General features: G+C 35.3%; 2 protein-coding genes across 2 annotated transcripts in view; both read left to right on the top strand.

Moving 5' to 3' along the window:
* The window catches only part of LOC143236322 (uncharacterized), a 43,123-nt gene extending 25,320 nt beyond the window's left edge, over window positions 1–17,803 (top strand). Inside the window, exons 6-14 of the mRNA XM_076474599.1 lie at window positions 1,496–1,711; window positions 4,389–4,503; window positions 6,982–7,276; window positions 11,037–11,242; window positions 11,880–12,121; window positions 13,839–14,031; window positions 15,682–15,834; window positions 16,052–16,166; window positions 17,617–17,803. Coding sequence (XP_076330714.1) covers window positions 1,496–1,711; window positions 4,389–4,503; window positions 6,982–7,276; window positions 11,037–11,242; window positions 11,880–12,121; window positions 13,839–14,031; window positions 15,682–15,834; window positions 16,052–16,166; window positions 17,617–17,803 — 1,722 coding nt within the window. The remainder of the gene's footprint in view (window positions 1–1,495; window positions 1,712–4,388; window positions 4,504–6,981; window positions 7,277–11,036; window positions 11,243–11,879; window positions 12,122–13,838; window positions 14,032–15,681; window positions 15,835–16,051; window positions 16,167–17,616) is intronic.
* Window positions 17,804–19,849: 2,046 nt separating this feature from the next.
* Window positions 19,850–24,742, top strand: LOC143236321 (uncharacterized). Its single transcript, XM_076474598.1, has 3 exons — window positions 19,850–20,091; window positions 21,791–21,906; window positions 22,150–24,742. The coding sequence occupies exons 1-3, from the start codon at window positions 19,915–19,917 to the stop codon at window positions 24,740–24,742; spliced, it is 2,886 nt and encodes a 961-aa protein (XP_076330713.1). The 5' UTR covers window positions 19,850–19,914.
* Window positions 24,743–24,969: the final 227 nt, after the last annotated feature.

The raw sequence follows: 24,969 nt of genomic DNA, 5'->3' as shown, positions 1-24,969 counted from the left end.
CATTGTTCTAAATAAACCACACAGGAGAACTGCATTGTTCTAAATGAACCACATAGAAGAACAGTATTGTTCTAAATGAACCACACAAGAGAACAGCATTGTTCCAAATAAACCACACAGGATAACTGCATTGTTCTAAATGAACCACATAGAAGAACAGTATTGTTCTAAATGAACCACATAAAAGAACTGCATTGTTCTGAATGAACCACATAGAAGAACTGCGTTGTTCTAAACGAACCACATAGAAGAACTGCATTGTTCTAAATGAACCACACAGTACAACATTCTTCTAGATTTAGGATTGTATATATCTACATTAGATAATAATTAGGGAAGAATGATAAGTTGGAGATTGTTTTTTTTATAGAATTAAAGGTGGTTTTCTTATTTTGTGTTTGTGGGGAAAATTATCCTGTCCAACAACTGGACATAGCACTCACACCCTAAGGTCTTATTGAACATTAGAATATATGCAATATTTTTAAATCACCACGAAAATTATTGTTTTGAAATGACAAAAAATTTATATTTCCGTAGAAACAGCTTAATTATGCATTGTTTTCCTTCAGTTTTACTGACGTGATCATTTATTTGTTGACAATTACATCTGTAATAAAAATGTATTCTTCCATAGTTATCGAGTAATGGTCTGTAACTTTGTGATATAACACAGATAATTATGAAGTATATATTTATACCAACATTTTACCTACAAAATAGTTGAGCGTTTTTGTGGAGTTTTCGTATGTTATTAAAGGGCACAGCAACTAAAAGACCATGTGGGGTAGATAAATGTCATTTGTTAGTAATATTTGTATCCATATTTACAGTGTAGGTGGATAAATGTTATTTGTAAGTAATATTTGTACGCATATTTACAATGCAGATAGATAAACTTTATTTCTTGGTTTGGTTTTACAAATTTATTTTACCAAACTTCAGACCTTCAGCTTATTGTATATTGGTTATTCATTTCTAATTAAAACGTGATTATTTCTATGTTACTCAACGTTTAAAGATCCAAGCATATATTACGGCTTGCACGAGTTACAGCAGGAAATTTCAAGAAATAAAGCTCTAAATCCAAGATTTTTGTCCTTCTCAAGTGACCGGGTAAGTAGAGAGAAGTTGGTCATTACTTTAGTTGTGTCTATACTTTCTCAAAATTGGAAAAAATTAATAAAAACGAGTGTTTTCAAACTACGTTACGAAAGACTGTTTACAGTGTTCTGAAGGCTTAACATAAACTTTTTGCTCACATCTGCTTCTTTCACGTTTTTAGTTTCCTCTGAACGATAGTCGTAAACCTTTAGTCTGCACTTGCCTGTGTGATGTCTGTCGGATATTTATAACGTATCAGAATAAACACAACCATTTTCTTTCTAGTATTTAGTTTGTGAATCATTCTTAAATAACGTATTCCCAGATAATTTACCTGAAAACAACATAAACTGCTTGAATGTTTTCTTAGAATGTGTTATCTTTACTTTAGTTGAAGGAAAACGTTGACTTCATCGTTATGTTGACAGCTAGGAACCGTCTAGGGTCACACACCTACATTCCTGTGGTTCACACAGTTCGTCGAACGTCCAAACCACTCGCATTAACACTTGTGGGTCCTATACTCATTAACCCTGATAGTGACGTCACATTCACAACCTTGGTTGACATCTGCGCAAGTGTAAACCTGACGTCATCGATACTTCAAGTAAGATCAGTTTCAAATCAATTTTAAGTGATTTTGAAAGAAGAAATATTATGTTTTTAAGAAAACCGTTATAACAAATCTTAAGATATTTGATATGATTATAATAATTGTTATACCAAAGCTGTTAATGTCATGTGACGTTCATCATTAGTTTCTATTTAACCAGTCATCATTAATTTTAAAAAATTATAATTTCCGACCTAGTTCAAATCTCAACAGGAAATGTACAGAAGCGACAGTCTAATTCTACTAGTCGATTAGAGAAGCCCAAGAGTTGGCGGTGGGTGCTTTTGAGTAGTCCACTAGCTTAAAATTAGATATTACTAGTGCACGTTATTCTGGTGTCATGAGTAACAGTTACATAATTGTAAAAATAAATGTTTAACCCTTACCCACCATTTGTTGTGTGGACTCCAAATTAATTTCTTTATAAAATATCATTTTTAAATATATTACTGTATCCAAAGATGTCCATTAAATTACTATAGTGGAAAAATTTATAATTTTATTACAAAGTGGTAAACATTAGTTTTGCCCAACCCGTCAACAAACACTATGTCCCTTTGTTCTGCTCGCTTCATTGACCAAACGTACCCTTTATAGTAAAATAGAAACAATCATACATAAAAACGGCTTTCAAATACACTCTCGAAATAGGCCTGGCATAGCCAAGTGGGTTAAGGCGTTCGACTCGTAATATGAGGGTCGCTGGTTCGAATCCCCGTCGCACCAAACATGCTCGCCCTTTCAGCCATGGGTGCGTTATAATGTTATGATAAATCCCACTATTCGTTGGGAAAAGAGTAGCTTAAGAGATGGCGGTGGGTGGTGATGACTAGCTGCCTTTCCTCTAGTCTCTCCCTGCTAAATTAGGGACGACTAGTGCAGATAGCCCTCGTGCAGCTTTGCGCGAAATTCAAAACAAACAAAATGTCAAAACATTGCAAACTATATTAAAAGTCATTCCTATAGGAGGGTGTCAAAACATTGCAAACTATATTAAAAGTCATTCCTATAGGAGGGTTATACACATAAATGTTTTTATACATATTAGACCAGTTATGCGAGGTAGTAATAAACAGCTCTAGGAAGTATGAGTCGACAACCTCAAATTATATAACCTTACAACCCAAACCTTGTCCGAAAACGTTCCAGCATAATTTGTTTAATTACTCGTCACTGATGTATTTCACGAACTTGTTTCGTTCCTGTAGCTTGTGGTAAGTGAGTATTTCACAAATCCACGAACATGACGTGGCCTGTAAAGTTAAGTTGGTTTATGCCCCTCTTATCTTACGTAGTCTACACAGTTAAGTTGGTTTTGGCCCCTCTTATCTGACGTAGTCTACACAGTTAAGTTGGTTTTTGCCCTGTTATCTGGAACAGTATACACAGTTAAGTTGGTTTTGGCCCCTCTTATCTGACGTAGTCTACACAGTTACGTTGGTTTTTGCCCTTGTTATCTGACGTAGTCTACACAGTTAAGTTGGTTTTGCCCCTCTTATCTGACGTAGTCTACACAGTTAAGTTGGTTTTTGCCCCTGTTATCTGACGTAGTCTACACAGTTAAGTTGATTTTTGCCCCTGTTATCTGACGTAGCCTACACAGTTAAGTTGGTTTTTGCCCCTGTTATCTGGAACAGTATACACAGTTAAGTTGGCTTTTGCCTCTCATATTTGACGTAGTCTACACAGTTAAGTTGGTTTTGGCCCCTGTTATCTGACGTAGTCTACACAGTTAAGTTGATTTTTGCCCCTGTTATCTGACGTAGCCTACACAGTTAAGTTGGTTTTGCCCCTGTTATCTGACGTAGTCTACACAGTTAAGTTGGTTTTGCCCTCTTATCTGACGTAGTATACACAGTTAAGTTGGTTTTTGCCCCTGTTATCTGCAACAGTATACACAGTTAAGTTGGCTTTTGCCCCTCTTATTTGACGTAGTCTACACAGTTAAGTTGGTTTTTGCCCCTGTTATCTGACGTAGTCTACACAGTTAAGTTGATTTTGGCCCCTGTTATCTGACGTAGCCTACACAGTTAAGTTGGTTTTGCCCTGTTATCTGACGTAGTCTACACAGTTAAGTTGGTTTTAACCCCTCTTATCTGACGTAGTATACACAGTTAAGTTGGTTTTTGCCCCTGTTATCTGCAACAGTATACACAGTTAAGTTGGCTTTTGCCCCTCTTATTTGACGTAGTCTACACAGTTAAGTTGGTTTTGGCCCCTGTTATCTGACGTAGTCTACACAGTTAAGTTGATTTTTGCCCCTGTTATCTGACGTAGCCTACACAGTTAAGTTGGTTTTGCCCCTGTTATCTGACGTAGTCTACACAGTTAAGTTGGTTTTAACCCCTCTTATCTGACGTAGTATACACAGTTAAGTTGGTTTTGGCCCCTGTTATCTGACGTAATCTACACACTTGAGTTGGGTTTTGCCCCTGTTATCTGGCATGGCCTATATAGTTAAATTTTCTTGTTTTACCTTTATTAACTGATGCGACCTATATAGTTATTTTTGCCCCTGTTAATTAATGGGGCCTATGCAATTAAAATGGTTTTGGCCCCTGTATGCTGATGTGGCCTATAGACTTAAGCGAGAGAAAGGATATTTAACAACTCTTAGATTTTGTAAGGTTCAACGATTCATTGAATCAAATTTAGTATATTTTTATTACAGTTCTTGTGGTCAACAAACAGTTCGGACTTCAGTTTGACAGCCTTTACGGGAAGAAGTGCAACTGTAACAAGTAATCAACTGACCAGTGGTGGACCGTTCGTTGTCTCTGTAACTGGTGAGTATGTGTACTCTGTTTTAAAACGTTTCTGAACAAGAGAAAGTTAACTACATAACCGAAACTAAAAGTAATATATTTCAGTATAGCTCACGTGTCAAACCTGTATTGCAGAAACTAAATCTTATATTATTTGAATACAGGCATTATCAATTTATGAACCTTTGTTGTTCAAGGTATTGTCGGCCATAATCCCAATAATATCTCACGAGGTTTGGCCAGCTTGAGGAATAGTTGTCAAACATCTTTACATATGAAATCCTTTTAAAGAAGGTAATGAATGTCGGGTTAAAGTCGGTAGTGACACATAAGTGTGGGGAAACTTGAAGTTTTGTGACTGATATATTTTGTTAACTTCTTCTTGAGGACTATTCGCGCTAGCTGTTCCTCATGTGAATGTTATAGACTAAAAGGAAGGCAACTAGTAAACACCTTCCACCACAACCTGTTCGATTACTTTTTCACAATGAAAACTGTGATTAATCGTCGCACAATGAAATCCCCACAAATGATAGGGCAAACATATTTGGTGACAGGATTCGAACCCGTGACCCGCAGGTTAGTCGATTGGCCTAACCACTAGTTTATACTGGGCTTCAGTATATCAATTTAAAAGCTGTCTTCAAACTGTTAAAAGACTGTGAGTAGAAGAAAAATGGTAGAAGGTGACTAGCAGCATTGTTTGGAAAATATAATGTACGGTCATGTTTGTGACATGTTGGAATATTTAACTTCAACCATGATACGAATTAAGCTGTATATACACGCATAAATCTATGTTCTAGTTCTGCGACAAGAATATAACTTGCTAAAGACTGATTTTAGAAACTATGGTAGTCATACTCTGAAAAACACTTAAAACTTACTATTATAAATAATAATTATCAAATCAGTTTATTCTGATAATAAAAAACGAGAAATATCTTAGGCAAACATTTGATTTTGATCACAAGAGGCGCGAAAAGTTGAGTTTGATCAAAAACATTTATTCTATTACTCATAATATTAGTTATATACACCGACTTATGCGTCAATTCAGACTCCCAGCTAATAGTTGGATAAGCTACTTTTCTTCTGGATTCGAAGTGTCAGAAATCCAATTCTGTCCCGTTCTTAGAGATGTGAAATCTGTCAGTTGTTTACAGAATTAAAATAGGTAAGCTGTTTACAGATACCACAAAATAAGTAAGTAAGGAAAAGCGACGCTCAAGCTCAGTTTAGGTGGCATTTCTGTAATAAGTTTTTGTAACGTATTGACCTAAGTATTGACATTTCGAACTGATTTCAGACAATAAAAATTTGGATATTTTTAATTCTCACCTTGGAAGAACTATTGTCAATAGTCATGCTCAGGTGTAATTAGGATGTTCTTGATTAACTTTTCATGAACATCATACGACCCAAATACTGCAATGGTAATATTTCCCACACTATTACACCACCTTTAGCATTTTAAGATTCAAGTAAATCATGTAGCGTTTTCCATATTACTCTACCATCAATACAAAAAGAATGGATACGAGTCACTAAATTCTATTACATACTTTTAGTAACTTAGTGGTGACATTTTGCATCATTGAAGGTTATTACCTCTCTGTTTGTGTATGAGATAAGAATTTTAAAACAGTACTTCAGTATCATCTTAACCTGACGTATTTTGTATTTCATGAGCTAGTTGTAGTTTTCCTCTTTCTGTCATCAGCCACTTACAGTATTTTCCAGAGGAAACCATGCTCATTTCCTTTCGCTACTTTTAATATGCCCAGTGAATCAACAATAAAGTTACGAACTTACAATGCCAAAAAAATTCTGAGATTCGAGCACGCGTCGTGGACAAATCGCAGATAGTCTATTGTGTAAACTTACGTAAGAATAAATAAAAATATTTTAACAGTCGTTTAAAATAACAGTATTTTAGAAATATATTCTGACGTGGTGTTACCAAACACCGTTATAAAGTAAGCTGATACATTCTGTGAATAGTCTCTTTTCAATATAACAATCAAGGATGGGTTCTAAAACATTAGACTAGGCGAAGAGTCCCCCACCCAAAAATGGAGAGTCAGTACATGTAAATAAACATCGTTAATGTGTCTTAATAATCTGGAAAAGTGGTCACACAATATCTGATTATCAGTCTGTCACAGTTTCAACCTTAACAGCATTGACAGACTTAACGTTTACGGAACATAACACAAAACTTGAAGTCATGGTTTATTTATATATCACGTGACATTAGTGGAGACTCGTTGAATGAAAAACATTTTTATGGTTTGTTACACATATACAAATAAAGAACGAAGGGTATTACTGACAGAATGGAACTTGAAGTAGTTGAAGTAGCGGTAATTTACTTAGAATAAGGGTTTATGATAATTGAAGTGTTATTATTGATTAGTTTGTTTGTATTTTATTTTCCATAATTGTGTTTAATTGATTTATAATAAAATTGTGATATTTATAGTATTTTATTTTCAGTTTCTGTGAATGGTAGTGACATCTTGCGGGGTGAAGTTAGTCGTTTATTCGTAATTAAGAAAAGGTCTTTAAGACCTTGGGTTGACCCTGAAACCCTGGTGATTGGAAACGAAACTAGTTACTTCTTGTTGAAAGGCGCTCCTTACTCCTACGTCAACCCCAACACACTTACCACAGAAAACATTCTATTTGATTGGTCATGTCACCACCAGGTGGCGAATACTTGTTTCAACGAGAGCGTAACAACTAACGAACAAACGCTTACTGTCTCAGCTGGGATGTTGAAACCTGACAGGTATGACATACTCTTTAAAAATTTAAGATAAAACTTCATAAATAACTATAAATACGAAGCTTTCTTACGTTATGCCACCTATCGACGACTAGATGAAGCTTAATAATTGTGTTGAAGATTCATTTGAAAGTTGTAAACAGGAAACTAAAATATACCCATGTATTTAGGTTAATTTTAATGATAATAACTGTGTTAACATGTATGGTATGTAAATGTGTTCTAACGAATCTCTGTAATCTGTGTTAACATGCATGGTATGTAAATGTGTTCTAACGAACCTCTGTAATCTGTGTTAACATGCATGGTATGTAAATGTGTTCTAACAAATTTCTCTAGTCTGTGTTAGCATGTATGGTATGCAAATGTGTTCTAACGAATCTCTGTAGTCTGTGTTAACATGCATGGTGTGTAAATGTGTTCTAACAAATTTCTCTAGTCTGTGTTAACATGTATGGTATGTAAATGTGTTCTAACGAACCTCTGTAATCTGTGTTAACATGCATGGTATGTAAATGTGTTCTAACAAATTTCTCTAGTCTGTGTTAGCATGTATGGTATGCAAATGTGTTCTAACGAATCTCTGTAGTCTGTGTTAACATGCATGGTATGTAAATGTGTTCTAACAAATTTCTCTAGTCTGTGTTAACATGCATGGTATGAGAATGTGTTCTAACGAATCTCTGTAATCTGTGTTAACATGCATGGTATGTAAATGTGTTCTAACAAATTTCTCTAGTCTGTGTTAGCATGTATGGTATGCAAATGTGTTCTAACGAATCTCTGTAGTCTGTGTTAACATGCATGGTATGTAAATGTGTTCTAACAAATTTCTCTAGTCTGTGTTAACATGCATGGTATGAGAATGTGTTCTAACGAATCTCTGTAGTCTGTGTTAACATGCATGGTATGCAAATGTGTTCTAACAAATTTCTCTAGTCTGTGTTAACATGCATGGTATGAGAATGTGTTCTAACGAATCTCTGTAATCTGTGTTAACATGCATGGTATGTAAATGTGTTCTAACAAATTTCTCTAGTCTGTGTTAGCATGTATGGTATGCAAATGTGTTCTAACGAATCTCTGTAGTCTGTGTTAACATGCATGGTATGTAAATGTGTTTAACAAATTTCTCTAGTCTGTGTTAGCATGTATGGTATGCAAATGTGTTCTAACGAATCTCTGTAGTCTGTGTTAACATGCATGGTATGTAAATGTGTTCTAACAAATTTCTCTAGTCTGTGTTAACATGCATGGTATGAGAATGTGTTCTAACGAATCTATGTAATCTCTGTTAACATGCATGGTATGTAAATGTTTTCTAACAAATTTCTCTAGTCTGTGTTAACATGCATGGTATGAGAATGTGTTCTAACGAATCTATGTAATCTGTGTTAACATGCATGGTATGTAAATGTGTTCTAACAAATTTCTCTAGTCTGGGTTAGCATGTATGGTATGCAAATGTGTTCTAACGAATCTCTGTAGTCTGTGTTAACATGCATGGTATGTAAATGTGTTCTAACAAATTTCTCTAGTCTGTGTTAGCATGTATGGTATGCAAATGTGTTCTAACGAATCTCTGTAGTCTGTGTTAACATGCATGGTATGTAAATGTGTTCTAACAAATTTCTCTAGTCTGTGTTAACATGCATGGTATGAGAATGTGTTCTAACGAATCTATGTAATCTGTGTTAACATGCATGGTATGTAAATGTTTTCTAACAAATTTCTCTAGTCTGTGTTAACATGCATGGTATGAGAATGTGTTCTAACGAATCTATGTAATCTGTGTTAACATGCATGGTATGTAAATGTGTTCTAACAAATTTCTCTAGTCTGGGTTAGCATGTATGGTATGCAAATGTGTTCTAACGAATCTCTGTAGTCTGTGTTAACATGCATGGTATGTAAATGTGTTCTAACAAATTTCTCTAGTCTGTGTTAACATGCATGGTATGAGAATGTGTTCTAACGAATCTCTGTAATCTGTGTTAACATGTATGGTATGTAAATGTGTTCTAACAAATTTCTCTAGTCTGTGTTAGCATGTATGGTATGCAAATGTGTTCTAACGAATCTCTGTAGTCTGTGTTAACATGCATGGTATGTAAATGTGTTCTAACAAATTTCTCTAGTCTGTGTTAACATGCATGGTATGAGAATGTGTTCTAACGAATCTCTGTAATCTGTGTTAACATGTATGGTATGTAAATGTGTTCTAACAAATTTCTCTAGTCTGTGTTAGCATGTATGGTATGCAAATGTGTTCTAACGAATCTCTGTAGTCTGTGTTAACATGCATGGTATGTAAATGTGTTCTAACAAATTTCTCTAGTCTGTGTTAACATGCATGGTATGAGAATGTGTTCTAACGAATCTCTGTAGTCTGTGTTAACATGCATGGTATGTAAATGTGTTCTAACAAATTTCTCTAGTCTGTGTTAACATGCATGGTATGAGAATGTGTTCTAACGAATCTCTGTAATCTGTGTTAACATGTATGGTATGTAAATGTGTTCTAACAAATTTCTCTAGTCTGTGTTAGTATGTATGGTATGCAAATGTGTTCTAACGAATCTCTGTAGTCTGTGTTAACATGCATGGTATGTAAATGTGTTCTAACAAATTTCTCTAGTCTGTGTTAACATGCATGGTATGAGAATGTGTTCTAACGAATCTCTGTAATCTGTGTTAACATGTATGGTATGTAAATGTGTTCTAACAAATTTCTCTAGTCTGTGTTAACATGCATGGTATGAGAATGTGTTCTAACGAATCTATGTAATCTGTGTTAACATGCATGGTATGAGAATGTGTTCTAACGAATCTCTGTAATCTGTGTTAACATGCATGGTATGTAAATGTGTTCTAACAAATTTCTCTAGTCTGTGTTAACATGCATGGTATGAGAATGTGTTCTAACGAATCTCTGTAATCTGTGTTAACATGTATGGTATGTAAATGTGTTCTAACAAATTTCTCTAGTCTGTGTTAGCATGTATGGTATGCAAATGTGTTCTAACGAATCTCTGTAGTCTGTGTTAACATGCATGGTATGTAAATGTGTTCTAACAAATTTCTCTAGTCTGTGTTAACATGCATGGTATGAGAATGTGTTCTAACGAATCTCTGTAATCTGTGTTAACATGCATGGTATGAGAATGTGTTCTAACGAATCTCTGTAATCTGTGTTAACATGCATGGTATGAGAATGTGTTCTAACGAATCTCTGTAGTCTGTGTTAACATACATGGTATGAGAATGTAGTCTGAACATTTGTGTTTCAATATTGATAAAGATCTATACGTATGAAACCTTTTTTTTTTTCGTTTTATAAGAAACTATATAAATTACGTGGTTCCTATCTTGTAAGATACGACTGTACACCAATATGTGCAAATAAATGTGTATTAAAACACATGTATTTTTAGGAGTAAAGAAACGGACCAATATATATTTTACTATTACTTGAAACGACCCTAAAATTTAGTGAAACACATTCCAAATTTAATTACATATGTGAACAGAAGATTTGAGTTGAAAGTAAATTTCACTTGTAACAAATTGTGTTAAATGATAACTTCGCTGATGTCAGTTGAAAAGCTAAATAAATTATTGTTTTATATTTTAAGTTTTACGTAATTCAGTATATTTAATTTCAATTAAATTTCAATTTCTAAACTGTATACATTACAAATTAGTTTTTGGATTTTTCCAATATGGTGGAGGGTCTAGGATGGTTTTCTCGTGTATTCAACAGGTACAAGGTAACTTTCAAAGCCACCAAAAATACCCTGATCGCTGAGAAACAGATTAGTGTAATAGTCCTACCAGGAAAAGTACCAGTCGTATACGTTAAGAGAAGCTACGTAGGGCCTGTTAGTCCAACAGACAGACATGTAGTAAATGCTTACGTCACTAGTGACGTGGACGTGAGAGTGTGGTGGGAAAGTGTAGTTGAGAAAGGTGAGTTGATCTGAAATCCTCCAACAAGCCTAGAATTTCTTTATTTTATATGCCTATTCTGGTCATTTTATGTAAAGTGTCACCTTGCCAGTTACAGTATTGTTGAATTAATAATACAGAAGAAAATGGTGCTTTATGAAATTATGTTGAACCTTGTTACTAATATAAAGATATTAAGTTTAACAATGTTTTTTTCACGGTCACTACATATCATCAGTGTACGAAATAAGTTAACTTATTTTGTGATTTGTTTTTCATATTAGATGGTTTACTGATCACAGTTCCCAGTGTGAAATATATTATTAGCTTATGGCCTTTTAAAGTAAAATTAGGTTTACTTAAAGATTTCAAGCCATTCCTTTGGTGTATTTTTACAGAAGTATGTTGTTTTCTAATGTACACACGCATATAGGCGTTTATTCCTTTATAGTTACTTGTTCTAACAAATTATTTTTTTGATGTCTTGCAGTGTATAGGGATCTAGGACTAACTTAAATTTGGCCGAACCTTATTAGACATTATTGGGTTTACGGCCGAAAACATCATTAACAGAGAGAGTACCCAACTGATGAAATTAAGCATTCTAATCGTCATAAGAAAGAACGTAGAGTTATAATTAAGATGTATTGTTTCGTAGAATACGCCATAGCATCGCTGGATGGAATGACACCATCGTCACATCCAAGAAATTACAGTGGTCCAATGATAAGACGTCCTTTCCCTTTGTTGATTCCGTCTGTTAATTCTCATTGGCGCGGTCTTCTCGGTGGTGGCCGCTACAAATTTAGGATAGTAGCAGAACCAATCAACGGAGACGTACGAGGCTACGCTGATATAATTGTTGAAACTAAACAACCACCAATTAGAGGAGGTTTGGAGGTAATTTGGTTTTATTCCAGAACACACCCACACATTCGTCATAAAAAAAAATTAATAATATTTTACGATTTAACTTAAAACGTTGTTTACATCTTCAGAAAGTAAAACCCCTTATAAGACCACAACATTATGTTTTCTTTGAGTAATAAATAAAAGTTTATTTTAAGTTTGCAAGTATCGATGGAGTGGACAAGTAAAGATTTTTTAGCTTTTTTAAAATATAAATTGAATTACTCCTCGTCTCAGATGATTTAGGCCCCGGCATGGCCACGTGATAAGGACACTCCACTCGCAATCTGAGGGTCGCGGGTTCGAATCCTCGTCGCACCAAACTTGCTCGCCCTTTCAGCCGTGGGAGCGTTATTAGGTGATGATGAATCCCACTATTTGTTGGTAAAAGAGTAGCCCAAGAGTTGGCGGTGGATGGTGACGACTAGCTGCCGTCCCTCTAGTCTTACACTGTTAAATTAGGGACGACTAGCACAGATAGCCCTCGTGTAGCTTTGTGCGAAATTCAATTTGATTTATTTTTATTTTTATCTTCATTATTCTTTTATGGATTTCGAATTAAACGTGTGAAGATAGCTAAATCTGTGTGTGTGTGTGTTTTTTCTTATAGCAAAGCTACATCGAGCTATTTGCTGAGCCCACCGAAAGGAATCGAACCCCTGATTTTAGTGTTATAAACCTAAATCTAACTTGTATCTGTTGCTGGTAGCCTAATAGGTATTTCGACAATACCAGAACGCTTCAGTTGGGTTGGACTTATGTCAGCCATTCTTTTAGTAGTAGGTATTTCAATAAGACTTTCAGAACTGGAGAAAACACATTCTGTATCCTTGCCTTAGATATGATAATTAATTAATCGTATTGAGTTCGAAAACTAATAAACACATTATGAGCAAAGTAAATATTACAAACATAAATAAAACTGGAAAGTGACAGTGAAAGAGTATACCAGTACAGAAGAACGAACGTCAAGAACCTGAAAACCGATGTGTGTGTAAGTTTTGTTAGAGTAGAACCACATCAGACTATCTGTTGTGTCCGCCGAGGTGAATCGAGTCCATGATTTTTCTGTTATAAGCCTTAAGACTTACCGTTCTCCCATTGGTGGACTTCAAAAACGATAAAGACCCCTACAGGTATAGAAGAAGGAGTAGGAGTTTAATTTGAAGATAATTAAAGTGTCTGTAGAACGAACCTGGACTTTATGCAACTGACTGATAAAGATAACAAAGTATATATAGACAAGTGTCAATATTCATCTTGATTGCACTGTTTGTGATTCGTTGCCCAGTCAATATTCACCTTACTAGCACTGTTTGTGATTCGTTGCCCAGTAAACATTCACCTTGCTAGCTCTGTTTGTGATTCGTTGCCCAGTCAATATTCACCTTGCTAGCACTTTTGCGATTCGTTGCCCAGTCAATATTCACCTTGCTAGCTCTGTTTGTGATTCGTTGCCCAGTAAATATTCACTTTTCGCCTTACTAGCACTGTTTGTGATTCTTTGCCCAGTCAATATTCACCTTGCTAGCACTGTTTGTGATTCGTTGCCCAGTCAATATTCACCTTGCTAGCACTGTTTTTAATTCGTTGCCCAGTCAGTATTCAGACGCGACGATACAAGTATTACATACAATCAACACATTGACTGTTATTTTTTAAATAATTAATATCAGTTTGTTTAACAAAATTATTTTTGATTTTCTAGGTGACACCACCGTCTGGAATCGCATTTCAAACAGCTTTTACATTAAAAGCTACAGGGGGTTGGAGGGATAAGCCCCAAGAGTATCCATTGAAATACATTTTTTTCTATCAAGTGAGGAACGAAGGATTCAAAACTCCGATAAAAGTCTTTACTGGAGAGCCACCTGGTGTGCAAAACGTTTATCTTCCGGGAGGTAAAAAAAACAAAACAAGAACTTACTAACGATTTTTTTCAGGATATGTTTCTGTACTTTAAGACATACGTGACAAATAACTGTTCCGGTAAAAAAAATTCTGGCTTTAGTTTTACACATTTTTATAGTCAAATTACACATATGATGTCATACAAAAGGCTGAATTACTTACATTTTTATTAAACTGATACAAAATATAGCATTAAGTTTCAACACTTGACCCATTCAGGTTTGGCTAGGCCTGGTGGTTAAGGTGCACGAAGCGCAATCCGAGGGTCGCGGATTCGAAATCTCGTCAACGAAATTCTCACCCTTAGGAAGGATAATGTAACGGTCAATCCCATTATTCATCAGTAAAAATGTAACCCAACAGTATACACTGGGTGGTGTTGACTTATCCATGTATTGTCATTGCTAAATTTGGGCAACTACTAAAAGTAGATTTCGTGTAATTTGTGAAAAATTCAAAAAAAAAAAATCTAGAAGACATAAAGTAAACAATGGAAATACTATTTAATTTTTAAAAATATTAAATGAACATCCTTTGTCGTAGAGGGCGTATGAAATAATGTCGTCACTTGTCAAAATGTTTTAAATATTTAATAATTCTAATAAGCCCTGTCTCTAACATTTTTCTTAAATTAAATAAATCATAAGAAAATGTATGATAAATTATCGTAATCTTAGTTTCTAACTTCTCAAAATGAAAGAGATAAACAAACGAATGTATTAATTATATATACCAAACTAACCTCTAACTAAGGTGTAAACTAATTCTCTGTTTACACATTTGGTACCATCTTCAAATATTGGTGATTCATCCTATAATATTAAAATTTAATTTCAAGATATATTTGAAAAGTTTCAGGAGGACCGATATCCTCTACAGTTATAAATTTTAAAATGATAACTGAGACCACCTTTACTAACATACCAGCTGGTAACTGAGACCACCTTTCCTGACATACCAGCTGGTAACTGAGACCACCTTCAGTAGTGAAAGACATACGACTTATGGTAAATAACAAATACATATTTATTTATATAACATTATGGTATACTAATCGTTGTGTATGTTTGGTTGAGTTAATGGTTTATTTATATAACGTTATGGTGTACACATCGTTGTATATGTTTGGTAATGGTTTATTTATATAATCTTATGGTGTACACATCGTTGTGTGTGTTTGGTTGAGTTAATGGTTTATTTATATAACGTTATGGTGTACACATCGTTGTGTGTGTTTGGTTGAGTTAATGGTTTATTTATATAACGTTATGGTGTACACATCGTTGTGTGTGTTTGGTTGAGTTAATGGTTTATTTATATAACGTTATGGTGTACACATCGTTGTGTGTGTTTGGTAATGGTTTATTTATATAACGTTATGGTGTACACATCGTTGTATATGTGTGGTTGCCTTGATGATTTATTTATATAATGTTATGGTGTGTATGATTAGATGGTTTAATGATTTATATCAATAATGTTATTCTATACACATCATTGTGTGTGTTTAGTTGAGTTAATGGTTTGTTTATATAATATTATGGTGTACACATCGTTGTGTGTGTTTGGTTAAGTTAATGGTTTATTTATATAATATTATGGTGTCCATAAGTATGACGTTTGGTATTTTCTTATTTCAGACATTAGTCCTAATATTACAGTTGCTTTACAAGTTTGTGGATATATATCTTGCTCCATCACTAAACAGACGGTCCCCATTAGCCCTGCTGACACTTCAGTTGAGGAAAGTGTCAACATATTGTCAGAACAAGCAACTACTCTCCTAAATGAAGGTAGGGGCTTTGGAATTATAAAAACTATATTACTTTCTGATGAAACGTTGTAATCCACCTACGTAGGCATACTTTTGAAGAAAAGATACAATAATGTTTACTCGGCTTATTTAAGAGTATGATAACCTATGTTTTATACACTTAGAAGTTTTAATATATAGGTTATTAAATAAGGATAACTCACAATATGTTATACATATATTTTGTGTTTATCCAGGTGACATAACCCAAGCACTAGCAACTGTCAGAACAGCAGCGTTTCTATCTGGTAATCAATCAGAAACTCTCTTTCACGACACTATTAATGCTGTTGCTGTGAGGTACCTAAACGGGTAAGTATTTTGTTTGGATTGTGTATAAAAGATGTTGTAGATGTAAGGAACCTAATCGGGTAAGTATTACTTTGTTTTGATTGTGTATAAAAGATGCTGTAGATGTAAGGTACCTAAACGGGTAAGTATTATTTTGTTTGGATTGTGTATAAAAGATGCTGTAGATGTAAGGTACCTAACCGGGTAAGTATTACTTTGTTTTGATTGTGTATAAAAGATGCTGTTGATGTAAGGTACCTAACCGGGTAAGTATTACTTTGTTTGGATTACGTATAAAAGATGTTGTAGATGTAAGGTACCTAAACGGGTAAGTATTATTTTGTTTGGATTGTGTATGAAAGATGTTGTAGATGTAAGGAACCTAACCGGGTAAGTATTACTTTGTTTGGATTACGTATAAAAGATGTTGTACATATAAGGTACCTAAACGAGTAAGTATTACTTTGTTTGGATTACGTATAAAAGATGTAGATATAAGGTACCTAAACGGGTAAGTATTACTTTGTTTGGATTCTGTATAAAAGATGCTGTAGATGTAAGGTACTTAAACGGGTAACTATTACTTTGTTTGGATTGTGTATAAAAGATGTTGTAGATGTAAGGTACCTAACTGGGTAAGTATTTCTTTGTTTGGCATATGTATAAAAGATATTGCAGATGTAAGGTATCTAACCGGGTAAGTATTACTTTGTTTGGATTGTGTATAAAAGATGTTGTAGATGTAAGGTCCCTGAACGGTTAGTGTTACTTTGTTTTAATTGGGTAGAAATGTTTTAGATATAATTGCGATTGTCCCTGCTGTTAGGGTTGACTTCCAATGACGTCATTGAAGTGTACATCTCTAATATAAATATATGTCTCTCAGTATCAAGTCACCTGAGGAAGAGAAGTCTATGTTACAAAGCTGTAGTGGTTATACGTAGTTTTACTTTAAGAATTTGTAGTTTTTGAACTCATCTGTTTTTAGTAGATGTTTGATATATGTATCTTTTAATAATCTTTGCAGTTTTTCTTCAGTTTGGTTATATTAATAAGAGTACTAATACATTTTGTGACATTACGTGACTTAACATTCAAATAATCAATCTTCTTATCCTTCACATCCTGTGGAGTTCGCAATTAAACGTAGAGAACTCACCAGAACAACCGAGTGATTTGAACATACTTTTCATGTTAAACATACAACAAACTAGAGAAGTTGGTAACGTAATTAATTACAGTGTTAATGTTACTTATTTCTAGTTGTTTGTTTACCCACCTTAATGAGAATTCCTTGACGAACTAATTTATTGACCATCAACCTTTTTGATTTATACAGAAATGTCTTTTCAGTTCTGATGGATCTAGGCTATATTTGGGTTCAGGAATGACAAAGAAAATTCTTATATATAACTCTGTGACCCATAGTTTCTATAAGATTCTGAGGTCTGTGATCAATTCCATCTTTTAGCCTGATGACTGACCCATCAAACAAAGTTGTCGCACGTGAAGCACTCCATTTTCTTTATCTGACTTTAATAACGGTAGAGGACGCTAACATCACTCTGGGCAGCTTGGAAAACCTTGTGAATTTAAATAGAAAAGTTTCGAAAACTTTGACAGGATCGACGTCAGCTGAAGGCGAGTTTCAAAATTAGTTTCGTGTTTTATTATGAACAAATAATTAGTTATAATAATATAACTACTTTGTTCTTCAATAAAATATTAAAGGCTGAACAAACAAGGAGTTCAGAGTACAAATTCAGTGTTAACTTTCGGTCTATTTTTTAGAAAATATTTTATATAAATATTTCTTGAATCCATAGTTTTCAGTTCACAGTTAATGTTTAAATAATAAAATAATTTTTATTTGTTATTATTAATTTTCAACGGAGCTTTTCCAAACAGAATATTAATAATAGAGAATGTTCTACTGAGTCCAGTAGGGGACTCAGTAATTAATACATGTTAATGTTTTTTTAAAGTCTTTGATATAATAATAAAATTTTCAAACAAATTATTTTGTTGACATTTTTAATACATCCTTTAGTAATCTGGTAGAGGGCGTTATCACTTTTGAACCTAACAATGTACCTTGTAGAACTTTCATTGAAAATTAATTTGCCCACATCATAAAATTGATGAAAATTGTTAATATTTTGTTGTAAAATTATGTAATATATTCTAGATTTTTAAACTGATTTTAGATTTCACGACAACTCTGATCTCCAGCAGCAAACTGACTCGAGTGAAGCGTTTCGTAGAGTCTGATGTCTCCGATCTGGACGTCTTTACCGTACGTGTTAGATGAATGTTGTCATTGGGTTACTTACTTATCATTGTTAACTTTTGATCAAAACAAGCTACCCAAATATATCAAATTTAAAAACTAATCGACTGATGAATTTCAATAATCTAACATATCATTCTTATTTTCATTGATTAAGATGTCTTGATTTATCATTTTGGTACCTTTGCTCCAAGCGACGTTTTCGGCCTTAATTCCAATAACACCTAAAATTCAAATCTCACATATCAAAGAATCCTTGTAATAAAAATATATAATAATAATAATAACTGAACTGTATTACATATATTAAACAATTAAAACCAATATTATTAATAAAATTACCGCGAGAAAAAATAATAAAATATAACTTTGCTTTCAACACGTACAACCCTAGTTGTTTACTTTAAAGACGTTCACAGAACCCTTGTTTGTTAAAAGCCTTGGCACCAGTGACATCCAATAATACTCTTTAACAATGTTTCCTAACCAATAAGATTTCATTAAACGGCTCCGACAGTGTCATTTTATTGTGTAGCTTAACATGTGAGTTGTGTTTATGCTGAACTATATATCAGTCATGTGGCAGTAGAACACCACAAGAAGTAACATTTATAAAAATAAGTCAATTAAATAAGTAACAAAATCGTACAATAAATAGAAATATAATAATACACTACTTGAGGTAAGTATGTTTCATTTAGTGAATTATTATTTATATACAGATTATAGACTAGCACCTAATATGACTTTAGTTATCGTCCATAATTATGAGCAGTCAGATGGAAATATTAAATAAAGTTGCTAGAACGTAAACCTAGCTCGAATATATAAGTTTTAAAACTTAGTTCCGGTCATTTTCATTATTATAATTCGGTAATAATTGCCAATAATATATATATATATATATATCACATGGTGAAACAAAGTGGCTTTAAAACTATATCTTATTATTCTCTATATTATGTTTAGGTAAATACGTTGCTGTCTATGGACACTTTTCAACTGACAACCACTCCAACTACCTCTGATGCAATTCAGCTGATCAGGGACGTCACATCCTATCTTGCCGGGACGTGCAAATACCTCGTTGTGAACGAAGAGCCTGCAATGGTTGCGACCTCTATCGTTGCTGTTCGGAGCGAAAAGTTGGAATTCGATTTATTGTCTGGAAAGGCAGTAACTTTAGCATCCCTCAACAGTAAGAAAACAAACCAGGTATGGAAAGTCGCCTTATAGATTAGTGTAAACATTTTCGGAGAGAACTCGTGTCATGTCTCTAGTGGTGAGATACCGTGAACCTCCCGAAGATTGAGACTTCTAAATATTGTTGTTTTTGTAGTTTGTTTTACGTGGTTTAATGAATTATTTGGGTTATTATCGTTTCAGGTCAGCCTGGGTGATGAGATTGTCGAGACATACAGAACATGGCCGTGTACCAAGCATGAACTATGTTATAGCGCATGCGTCGGGTCAGCTGAGATGAAATCGGATATCGCTACACTAGCCAGTGGAGAGGCTTTACGTGGCTCTCTTATTCTTTTGCAGTTTTTTAACCCTCTTACCAGCCGCCAGATGGCTCTTGAACCTCTTCTGATACCCATGATTCTGACTGTTCCTATAGAAAATACCGATGTTGAAGAAGGGGAAACGCTTGTGGTAATAAAGTTGATCAGTAAACGAACCAGAGAAAACCCAACTTTAACCTAACGAACCGCAGTTAACATAAGCTAACCTAACGAACCATAGTTAACATAAGATAACCTAATGAACCAGAGCAAACCTAACCCTAACCTAACGAACCATAGTTAAGATAAGATAACCTAATGAACCAGAGCAAACCTAGCCCTAACCTAACGAACCATAGTTAACATAAGCTAACCTAACGAACCATAGTTAACATAAGATAACCTAATGAACCAGAGCAAACCTAGCCCTAACCTAACCTAACGAACCATAGTTAACCTAAACTAACCTAACCAGAGCTAGCCTCTCCCAGTTTATCAATGACAATCCGTCCAAAAGTTTCACTACATTCACGACAAGACTTTTGAATTTCATGTGAAACATCGTTTATGTTAATTTTGTTATAAGTTAAATTGAAGTTTATTTGAGATAATACATTAGTCACGCTTGTGAGAAACAAGGCTGGTCATGGTGTATTAAATATGTTACCTTCAGCTATTCCATGTTAACACCATGATACTAGGGACAAGTTTTGTTCAGTGTTAAATTTCTTTTTTGGACGTGTACGTTTTTTACGGCTTCACTAACTTTATAGATTTCTTGTTATCATGTAATTCTATAAAATTACCATCCTTTATCGGCCCTCACATAGCCAGGTGGTTAAGGCGCTCAGCTCGTAATCTGAGGGTCGCGGGTTCGAATCCCCGTCACACCAGACATGCTCGCCCTTTCAGCCGTGGGAGCGTTATAATGATACGGTCAGTCCCACTATTCGTTGGTAAAAGAGTAGCCCAAGAGTTGGCGGTGGGTGGTGATGACTAGCTGCCTTCCTTCTACTTTTACTACACTGCTAAATTAGGGACTGCTAGCGCAGATAGCTCTCGTGGAGCTTTGCGCAAAATTCAAAAATAAACAAACAAACAAAACCAACTTTTATAAATATATAAGTAGCGACTTAATAATATTAATTTTTATATTAAAGTAATGAAATGTGAGGGTCTTGTATGCAGTTGAGTGTTTAGTAGAAGTGTATACGTAATAAATATTAGGTTGAGGAATAATTCGTGAGCGTTTTTAAATAATTTCATTCAAGCATTACATGCAAGACTAATACAATACTTCAATGCATGAACACATTACACCCAAAATATTTATTATGATACTTTATTTCATGTAATACCTAGGTATATAGTATGCATTGTTTTAACCGAAATTGCAAGAAATTAAATGCGAAAAGCAGATGGTGTCGAAAATGCTCGATTTTGTCCACTTGACATTCCATTTAATGAGCTGAAAATGAAAGAAAAAATTAAAGACATATGAAAATCAAACACACCATTTATTAGAGCAAAAAATTATCTACCAAATGACATGAAATGTTTTGCGAAAGCATTTCATTTATGAATATATTTTTTTAACTTGAAAAAACGCTGACGAATTATTCCTCAACCCAATACTATATCTCGATTCATTTCTCACGTAAAGAACAAGTAGCTCGCTAAAAACCACTCAACTTTAAAATTATGCCTTCATCTATCCGTTGAGTAACAATACTATAAAATAGGGTTAAAGAAACAAAAATGTTGTATGTAATGTGACACTTCTGGTGCTATCAAATATAATACTTTATGACTGATCATAAAATCTGATAATTCATTTTAAAATGTTTCAGTGTGGAATGTTTGACACTGGTAGTCTCACGTGGCAGACACGGGGATGTGAAACAATTGGACGAAATCTGACAACTGGATACCTTACTTGCTCGTGCCATAACGTTGGGTCTTATGGGTAATTTCAGTGTACTAGTTCCAAATCAGTACAAAAAGACAATTCATGTTAAAGTAGTTCTAGATCAGTTAAGACAACAAACCTAGAAATGTTTAACTAACCATTGTTCCTAAAATAGTGAAAAAAACAATTCAGTCAGTTTAATGTATTTTATAAGGGAGCTGTTCCTTTATATATATAAATGTGGTAGAATATTTTTGTAGTATTATAACAGTGAACTTATGTGTAATAATTGAATCTTAGGGCGATTGTGACGAAAATACCAACCACAACAGGTGAACCTATCACCAGAGAGAAACCTGCTACAACAGCTGAACCTTCCATTACAGAGAAACCTGCTACAACAGCTGAACCTTCCACCACAGAGAAACCTACCACAACAGCTGAACCTTCCACCACAGAGAAACCTACCACAACAGCTGAACCTTCCACCACAGAGAAACCTACTACAACAGTTGAACCTACCACCACAGAAAAACCTATAACAGTCGAACCTACCACCACAGAGAAACCGACTACAAGAGCTGAACCTACAACCACAGAGAAACCTACCACAACAGCTGAACCTACTATCACAGAGAAACCTACTACAACAGTTGAACCTACTACCACAAAGAAACCTACCACAACATCTGAACCTACCACCACAGAGAAACCTGCTACAACAGCTGAACCTTCCACCACAGAGAAACCTACCACAACAGCTGAACCTACTACCACAGAGAAATCTACTACAACAGTTGAACCTACCACCACAGAAAAACCTACAACAGTCGAACCTACCACCACAGAGAAACCGACTACAACAGCTGAACCTACAACCACAGAGAAACCTACCACAACAGCTGAACCTACTATCACAGAGAAACCTACTACAACAGTTGAACCTACTACCACAGAGAAATCTACCACAACAGCTGAACCTACCACCACAGAGAAACCTGCTACAACAGCTGAACCTTCCACCACAGAGAAACCTACCACAACAGCTGAACCTACTACCACAGAGAAATCTACTACAACAGTTGAACTTACCACCACAGAAAAACCTACTACAACAGTTGAACCTACCACCACAGAGAAACCTGCCACAACAGCTGAACCTATCACCACAGAGAAATCTACTACAACTGCTGAACCTACCACCACAATCAAACCTACTACAACTGCTGAACTTACCACGACAGAGAAACCTACCACAACAGCTGAACCTACCACCACAAAGAAACCTAATACAACAGTTGAACCTACCACCACAGAGAAACCTACTACAACAGTTGAACCTACCACCACAGAGAAACCTACCACAACAGCTGAACCTACTACCACAGAAAAACCTACCACAACAGTTGAACCTACCACCATAGAGAAACCTACCACAACAGTTGAACCTACTACAACAGTTGAGCCTACCACCACAGAAGAACTTACTACAACAGTTGAACCTACCACCACAGAGAAACCTGACACAACAGCTGAACCTATCACCACAGAGAAATCTACTACAACCGCTGAACCTACCACCACAATGAAACCTACCACAACAGCTGAACCTACCACCACAGAAGAACCTACTACAACTGCTGGACCTACCACCACAATGAAACCTACTACAACTACTGAACTTACCACGACAGAGAAACCTACCAGAACAGCTGAACCTACCACCACAGAGAAACCTACTACAACAGTTGAACCTACTACCACAGTGAAACCTACCACAACAGCTGAACCTACCACCACAGAGAAACCTGCTACAACAGCTGAACCTTCCACCACAGAGAAACCTACCACAACAGCTGAACCTACTACCACAGAGAAACCTACTACAACAGTTGAACTTACCAACACAGAAAAACCTACTACAACAGTTGAACCTACCACCACAGAAGAACCTACTACAACAGTTGAACCTACCACCACAGAGAAACCTACTACAACAGTTGAACCTACCACTACAGAGAAACCTACCACAACAGCTGAACCTACTACCACAGAAAAACCTACCACAACAGTTGAACCTACCACCATAGAGAAACCTACCACAACAGTTGAACCTACTACCACAGAGAAACCTACTACAACAGTTGAACTTACCACCACAGAAAAACCTACTACAATAGCTGAACCTACCACCACAGAGAAACCTACCACAACAGTTGAACCTACCACCACAGAGAAACCTACCACAACAGCTGAACCTACCACCACAATGAAACCTACCACAGCATCTGAGCCTCACATCACAGAGAAACCTACCACAACATATGAACCTACAACCACAAAGAAACGTACTACAATAGCTGAGCCTACCACCACAGAGAAACCTACCACAACAGCTGAACCTACCACCACAGAGAAACCTACCACAACAGTTGAACCTACTACCACAGAGAAACCTACTACAACTGCTGAACTTACCACGACAGAGAAATCTGCTACAACAGCTGAACTTACAACCATACAGGTACTCACAACATTAGCTCAACCTACTACTACGGAGGTACTCACAGATGTTCCCACAACGATAGTTGAACCTTCCTCCTTAGAGATACCCACAACAAAAGTTGAACCTACCTCCACACATAAACCCAAAACGACAGCTGAACCAACCACCACTGAGTTACCTACGACGACAACTGAACCTCCATCAACACAGGTACCCACTACTACAGTTGAACCTACCACCAAACAGATATCTACAACGACAGTTGAACCAACCACCACAAAGGTACCCACTACTATCGTAGAGCAAACTACAAAGAAACTGCCAACGTCAACGACGTTTATAACAAAGCTGGTAAGCTCTACTATTATCTATGATACGAAAATGTAGTTGTTTTTATGTAGGTATGAAGTTTTGTGTTAAAAACTATTTGTTACTATTATGTAGTATCCACTCAATTTCCCTAGTTGTTGTTTTCTTTTTCTTCTATTTGCTAATATTCCCCTATTATAGTGCATATTCTCCTGTCTTCGAGTATATCTCCACGTTTTTACGATAGAATTCCCTGTTTTGTGAGATATTTTTAGACTTACTTCTTTCAATTACTACGTCCATTT

Source organism: Tachypleus tridentatus, chromosome 13, assembly GCF_004210375.1.
Source record: "Tachypleus tridentatus isolate NWPU-2018 chromosome 13, ASM421037v1, whole genome shotgun sequence".
Lineage (NCBI taxonomy): Eukaryota > Metazoa > Arthropoda > Merostomata > Xiphosura > Limulidae > Tachypleus > Tachypleus tridentatus.
Note: the sequence above shows the minus strand (reverse complement) of the source record. Positions and strands in the feature narration are given on the sequence as shown.